Source organism: Bombus pyrosoma, linkage group LG2 (assembly GCF_014825855.1).
Source record: "Bombus pyrosoma isolate SC7728 linkage group LG2, ASM1482585v1, whole genome shotgun sequence".
Taxonomy (NCBI): domain Eukaryota; kingdom Metazoa; phylum Arthropoda; class Insecta; order Hymenoptera; family Apidae; genus Bombus; species Bombus pyrosoma.
The window spans coordinates 12,142,120-12,149,939 of record NC_057771.1 but is presented as its reverse complement, the minus strand read 5'-3'; the positions used below and the strand labels follow the sequence as shown (position 1 = coordinate 12,149,939).

General features: G+C 35.4%; 2 protein-coding genes across 2 annotated transcripts; both read right to left on the bottom strand.

Annotated features, from left to right (window-relative positions):
* Positions 1 to 1,119: 1,119 nt before the first annotated feature.
* LOC122573816 lies at positions 1,120 to 5,275 on the bottom strand. Its single transcript, XM_043740710.1, has 5 exons — positions 2,385 to 5,275; positions 2,206 to 2,305; positions 1,478 to 1,588; positions 1,242 to 1,397; positions 1,120 to 1,170 (listed from the first exon to the last, which is right to left on the bottom strand). The coding sequence occupies exons 1-5, from the start codon at positions 3,182 to 3,184 to the stop codon at positions 1,120 to 1,122; spliced, it is 1,218 nt and encodes a 405-aa protein (XP_043596645.1). The 5' UTR covers positions 3,185 to 5,275.
* LOC122573801 (odorant receptor 4-like) lies at positions 3,975 to 7,788 on the bottom strand. The gene is made up of 6 exons (XM_043740668.1): positions 5,312 to 7,788; positions 4,988 to 5,280; positions 4,814 to 4,913; positions 4,411 to 4,521; positions 4,173 to 4,328; positions 3,975 to 4,109 (listed from the first exon to the last, which is right to left on the bottom strand). Exons 1-6 carry the CDS (start codon positions 5,780 to 5,782, stop codon positions 4,059 to 4,061), a joined length of 1,182 nt encoding a protein of 393 aa, XP_043596603.1. The 5' UTR covers positions 5,783 to 7,788; the 3' UTR covers positions 3,975 to 4,058.
* Positions 7,789 to 7,820: the final 32 nt, after the last annotated feature.

Below are 7,820 nucleotides of genomic sequence, written 5' to 3'. Positions count from 1 at the left end.
CTAGAATGATAGAACATTTCATGTGGACGAACATACAGATGTAATTTGAAGAACCAAATCTACTTACATCACCGAATGTGTATACAGACATGTGAATCATTTTTCCAGCAGCGAGTTGAACGATCACACTCGATCGCGCGATGATCAAAATCAAATCGAGGATTGCTTTATCGGACAAATAACACCAGTTTGTCATATAAACTACTTCATCAATTTTCTTGCACTATGAAGAATTCAGTTCAGTTAGTCGTTATCACCATTTTGATCTGTTACATTTATTTCATATATTAATATGAGTCTGATACCTGTTCTGTCAATACTTCACCTATGTAACATATTAAGAAAATGTTGAAACAAATTGAAATGTATATCATAACATAGGTAATCAGACTTCGAGCATCATGCTGAGACCATTCCTAATAAAATGAGGTAAAAGGAATACGATAACTATATAAGAAAATTAATGTACGGTAATTACGAGAAGTATTTGCACATTATTTTCCAATGAAGCGTTCTTTTTTTATCGGTTTGTACGTTTCATTTTTATAGTATCAAATTTCAGTTATATAAAAGTACATAGTACTGTATCGTAGCAAACTTAAAATTCTGTACAAATACTTTCCGCGGAGACTATGTACTTGGTTATGAAAAGAACCATAATTTAATATATACCGCAAGAATGTAGTATCCCAGTATGCATATCGACTCGTCTGGACGATAGAGTTTTGTTTCAGAACAGAAGAGTAAATTTGGAAATTATCGGTTGAAATCGTATGCATGCAATAAATTATTCTCTTCAGTATTTTTTCTACTTTTTTGTAATCGAATTATGTTTATACTTTATATCAAAGGCTTATAGTCGGTTTCGTCTGTATCGCTATGCTGTTACACTGTAGTCGCAACTCTGATATTTGATCTGGTATTGTCGCACGAATACCGTCTGATACTTGATTCAATACGGTTTGAAGACTCTCAGTGAAAGCATAAAATTAAGGAACAATACATAGATATTGATAAAATCACGAGACATTAAAATGTGTCACCAATGTTTGTATTTCAAATTCTACAATTTCATCTACAATAGTATATAAGTAAGAAATTCATTAGAAGTGCATTTAGTCATGTCATTTGACACAGTATATTAAGATAAGCGAAGGCCAATCTCATCACCTGGAATAGCAAATTTTTTAGTCTGCAAAGAAAGATACATATTCGTAGATACATACAATAATCTGACTTACATCAGCGAACGTGTGTATGGACATGTGAATTAATTTTCCTGCGGTGATTTCAATGACCACACTCGATCGTGCGATGATCAAAATCAACTCAAGGATTCTTTTTCTGGGTAAGAAATACCAATTTGTCATGTAGACTATCTCACCAACTTTCATGCACTGTCAACAATTCATTCGATTAGTCGTGGATTCCTCCTTATTGATCGCTAGATATCTTCGCGTTAACTTGTCTCTGGTACCTGTTCTATTAGCAATTCGCCGATATAACATAATACAAATGTATTGAAAGTGAGTGATGCGCATATTACGAAATAAGAGGTGAGGCTTCGAACATCATGATCGGACCATTCCTAGAAATAAGTACATTCATATCTTCTGAAAAGATTTCGAATTTTATCAGCATTAATCGTTTGTTACCGAAGATGATAAAACGATATGAGTAGGTTGCGATTTTTGATGCATTGATGCGACATTTATGGAAAAGTGCGTATAATTCATATATTATGCAGAAATACATAAAATATCCAATATAAAGTAGTAGTTAGAAACTTCAGTGAAACAAATATCTATTTAAGTTCGTGCGTGGATAACAACATTTTGCACATAATAGTTTGGATATGAAGCTATCGTCATAAATACAGGATGATCCATCTTTTTATACGAAGCTTTGTTAATTAGTTTTGTGTGTATATAAACATATAAGAAAATACTGTTATGTAGCAATAATAGATAGGCAACATTTTTTGTTTTGTGTTATTTTATTGAATTATGTATTATGTATTTTATTCTATTGATATAAAGAAAACAACATTTGACAGATGAGGTTTCATGTTTGTATAAAGATGCATTGTTGTAAAAGATATGTTTGTTGAAAAACACTTTTGGGACAATCTAATATTATGCAAGGTCAGTTTAAAAAATTAGTTAACATAATAAACACTACATATGTTTGATGTTCCATATGTACCATAACGATATAATACCCAACCATGCATATTGCCAAAACGCATCTAAACAACTCTATCATGCATACCCAGCTCATTATTTCCTCTATACGTGCTATAAAACTGCAATTAACACCAATAAATAATCATCAATAAAAAAGTCATTGTCAAGGAATTAATCAAAAAGATATAAGAATCTTACTCTAGTATTCTCAGATGATGTTTTACGATCGTTTCAATTTTTCTAAAAGAAGCATCCTGCTTTCTGTTTCCAGCTTCATTCACGTAGTCATTGATCCACATCGTTAACACGTCCAGTTGACCGCAAGCATGTGCGGCCAAAACACTCGCGAGGGTGTAAAATGCAATTCCACTGGAGTCGGCGATGAAAGCCGATACAAACTGCACTACGAGGACTATTTCGTTCGCGGGACTCGTGTCGACTGGGATCATCTTGTTGTAAACATCAAACGGTAACGTACGTATGGTCCTTGTTTCGTTGCCAACTTTGATGATCTGCACATTGGACGCGCTTACTATACAGTAAGACATGATACCACTGTGCACGAATATCGCGCATATAGTCGACACGTATCGGCCAAACTTCGCGTGTTTCAACATTACTTGTTGCTCGTCCTCCTTCTTCACCATCCGCCAGTCAGTTTCAATGCGTTCCACACATTCACTGATATTTCTGCCCCGAAACAGTAGGTTCGTGTAATTGATTCCACCGAGAAATGAATGAATCAGAGGACCGAACACTTTTACTTTTCTATAAAAACTATCACCTACGAAGATTAAATGAGCGACGCAAGGGATTACGTTGAACAGTATAATGACGTAGCAGAGAACGATTAAAAACAAGGAAATGACTCTTTCGCGTGTCGAAGTAGTGGAGAAATATGGCCAAGCACCGATCGGTTTTAATATCCAGCGATTTATTTGTAGACTGTAATCGCTATGACTCTTGGCGTTCGCTTTTATGATCGCGGATTCGCTCATCGTGGCTGCTCATCGGAGTCCCGGTAACTATTGAATTGCCTCTCTTATAGAAGAATAATAGCATGAAGTTGTTCAACGCCTGCGCGAATTTTTTTCGGTAGTATTATAGCCGATCGATTTGTCTAGTTGTTAGAATTTATGGTAAGACAACAAATGTAGGTTTGGAAGTTGGTTTAGAAAGTTGTGTATAATTGCAAGAATCGAAGAGCACGAAGCACGCAATGCCTCTTGTGGTTCACGAGATCGAATTGGGTTTGGTCGAGGCAGGGAAGAATTTATGAAATCGATTGTTTAGACTGTTGGAAGATTGTGTCGAAACGAATTAAGTGTTAACTTGTACCGTTAGGATGGAAATATTTCTTCGGTATATGCACGATAAAATTTGTAACTGTGTGAAGAATAAAACTGATAAAGGTATTTACTGTAACATCAAAAGTATTAAACACTTTACAAGTACAATTATACATTTAATGTAAATACTTCTATTCTGGTATCGCCGGTCAACAGTGGCCACTATGACGTCATTAGAAAGTCACTTGTGGCAATCAATATGTTAATGATGTGATATAATTTCATTCTTTTCGCGGTATAATGCATTTTATACCTGCCTCAAAACAATGGAGAATTCCGTCAGCACCATCAAGTATTGGAATAGATGTGAAATTGAGAAGATAGTAATGCGAGGAAAATAATGAGTAATGAGAGGAACAAGTAAGGATATAAGAAATATAAAATACACGTATATGTACATTAAATGTATAAAATTCCAGTGCATTAGATCCAGATTCTGTGTTGCTATTATTTGTATTCTAAATTTTATAATATCGTGTACAAAAAGTTACATAATTAAAAAATTAATTAGTAGTATATTTAATCATGTTATTTGTCGTAAGAGATTCAAATACGCGAAACCGGTCTTTACCACCTGAAATGAGAATATTTCATGGAGACGGACACAGATATAAATATGAGGATCAAAATGACTTACATCACCGAATGTGTAGACGGACATGTGAACCATCTTTCCAGCAGTGATTTGAACGACCACACCAGATCGCGCGATGATCAAAATCAAGTCGAGGATTGTTTTATCGGGTAAGTAATACCAGTTTGTCATATAAACTACTTCACCAACCTTCTTACTCTGTGAAAAATTCAATTTCGTTAGTCGTTATCACGATTTTGATCTGTTGCATTTATGTTATACATTAATATGCGCCTGATACCTGTTCTGTCAATATTTCACCTATGTAACATATTAGAAAAACGTTGAAACCGATTGAAATGTATATCATGATATACGTAACCAGACTTTTAACGTTTTGATCAGCCCATTCCTGGAAGTGTCACGCAAAAGGAATAAGATAGTTATATATTAAAACTAATTTACAGTGACACCAAAAAGTATCTGCACATTATTTCCTAATGAAGCGCCCTTTTAATGGGGTTGTATATTTCGTTTTATTTATCAAAGTTTTAATTATATGAAAGTAGTATTGAATGATAGGAAATTTATCATATTTGGATCTAATTAATTAATGTGTAAATGTTATAATGCGTGCAATGATGTGCATATACTTTTTGTGAATAGTGTGAATTTGATATTAAGGGAGAATGTTTGATGTATACCGAAAGAATGTAGTAACCCAGTATGCATATGTTCATCGTGCATCTAAATATCTCGAAAAAATATACTCGGTTCATCAACTTCTCGATGTATCCAATGAAACTGTAATTATTACGTAATATAATCACAGTGTTCACTAACACGAAACCAACAAACAAGAATACGAATAATCTTACTTCAGCGTCCTCAAATGTCGTTCTACGATAACTCCTATGCCCTTAGGACCATCTGCCTTCTTCGGTTCGTTCACGAATTCAGTGATCCATACCATAACTACATTCAGCTGACCGCATGCATGAGCAGCCATAACAGCTGCAAGACTGAACATTCCAACTGTACTGGAGTTCGCAATAATAGTACACCACGCTTGCAAGAAGAGCACGATTTCGTTCGTTGGACTTTCATCGACGTTTATCAGCTTCTTGTATACTGCACAAGGTAGCACGTGTAAAATCCTCGTCTCGTTTCCAATTTGAATCTCCACTGTATCCANTTGCTGTGACGAAAATAAAGCACATAACGCCACTCTGCATAAAAATAGCGCACGAAGCTGCTACATAGCGACCGAATTTCGCGTTCTTTAGCATCACCCATTGATCCTTCTCTCTGGTCGCTGTTTGCCAGTCAGCTTCCATGTGTTCCATGCACTGACGTATATCTTTGCTCCGCAGTAGTAAAGTAGTGTAATTCGCACCACTGACGACCCAATGACTCACGGGACCTAGCGACTTCAGTTTCAAATAAATACTCTCGTCTTCTAGAAACATGCGCATCAAACAAGGAACCGTAGTGAGTATTATCGAAGTGCAGCAAATGACGTTTAATGTAATCGAAACTATCTTCTCGAATCTCGTAGTAGAGGGAGACGATGGCCATACACCGATTGGTTTTAGGAACCATCGATTCAATTGAAGACCGTAGTCACTGTTGGTCTTAGGGTTTGCTCCTATTGTCACGGACTGATTCGTCATCGTGAACTGTAGTCGTCATTACGATCGAACTGACTATTAATGCATCAAAAGACAGTGCGTGGGGACTGCGGCGCAAGTTTTTTAGGTACTTATTCGCTGATCGATTCTAGTCTGTTGGAGTTGTTTCAGAATAGTAGAATAAACTTGGAAATTATTTCTCGGAATCGCGTGCACGCTAAGTGCATCTTCACTGTATACTCAAACTTTTTTTAATGGATTTGCGTTATGTCACAAAAGCTTATAGTCGGATTCGTCAGTGCTTTAATGTCGTTGCTTTGTAATGCCATCCCGAAGATTTGACTTGATATTGTCGAACGAATATCGTCTGACATTGTTTCATTTGATACGAAGAAAATATTATCAATAATTATAATACCAATGAAAAATCTCAAAGAAAGAATAAAATTTAAGAAGAATATACATATTGATAGAATTATAAGACATTAAAGTATGTTATCATTCTTTATATTTCAATTTCTACGATTTTATCTGCAAAATTATATAAGTAAGAAATTCATAAGAAATGAATTTAGTTATGTCATTTGACACAGTATATTAAGATACGCAAATGCCAATCTCATCACCTGGAATAGCAAATATTATAGTTTGGAAAGAAAAATGCATATACGTAGATAACAGATTATGATCTGACTTATATCAGCGAACGTGTGTATGGACATGTGAATTAATTTTGCTGCGATGATTGAATGACCACACTCGATCGTGAGATTTTCTAAATCAACTCGAGGATCCTTTTTCTAGGTAAGAAATACCAATTTGTCATATAAACTCTCACCGAATTTCATGCACTGTCAACAATTCATTCGATTAGTCGTGGATTCCTCCGTATTGATCGCTAGATATCTTCGCGTTAACGTGTCTCTGGTACCTGTTCTATTAGTAATTCGCCGATATAACATAGTACAAATGTATTGAAAGTGAGTGATGCGCATATTACGAAATAAGAGGTGAGGCTTCGAACATCATGATCGGACCATTCCTAGAAATAAGTACATTCATATCTTCTGAAAAGATGTCAAATTTTATCAGCATTAATAGTTTGTTACCGAAGATGATAAAACGATATGAGTAGGTTGCGATTTTTGATGCATTGATGCGACATTTATGGAAAAGTGCGTATAATTCATATATTATGCAGAAATAAAATACCTAATATAAAGTAGTCGTTAGAAACTTCAGTGAAACAAATTTCTATTTAAGTTCGTGCGTGGGTAACATTTTGAAAAATAGTTTGTATATGAAGCTATCGTCATATATACAGGATGATCCATCTTTTTGTACGAAGCTTTGTTAATTTGTTTCGTGTGTATATAAACATATAAGAAAATACTGTTATGTAGATATAAGTCGTGTGATGCTTCATTAAAATGTAACAAAAATTGAAAATATGAATAGAGCAATATCTGGACCCATGGTGTGGTGGCCGACGGCAAGAGTAAGTAAAAACCAAACTTTTTTGTGTCAAGATTTATGAGACTCGCGCCTGCGAGAAAATTTTTTCAGTTTTCTATCCGTCGCTTTGGTTGGTTTCACGTCTATGTATTTTTCCATTCAAGTTTTTTCATCAGCCTCAATAGCATTTGCGAGTGTAATAAATCTCGAGTTTCTAAAGGGCCCACCTGTCAAAAATCTGGTGATTAAAGATAGATCGCATCAAGTGGTTCTGGCCAGAAAGAAGTTCTTCTGCGTCATCAAATGTACAGAAACAAGTTTCTCCACCAAGTCGTACTGCGATCTGTAAGAAGCACGCTAAGAGTGCAGGGAGTACGGAGTGCAACGAGAACAATAGACAAATCCCTAACTGGCTGAATTAGCATAGGAGTCAGCCAATTAGGTGGAAAAAGGAAGTGTCTTCGGATCTCGAGAAAGGCGGACAAACTGCAGAGGCGACCAGTAAGAAAAATATTTCACTGCCTCAAAACAATGGAGAATTCCGTCAGCATTTTCAAGTATTGGAATTGAGAAGATAGTAATGCGAGGAAAATAATTGGTAATGACAGAAACAAATAAGAATATA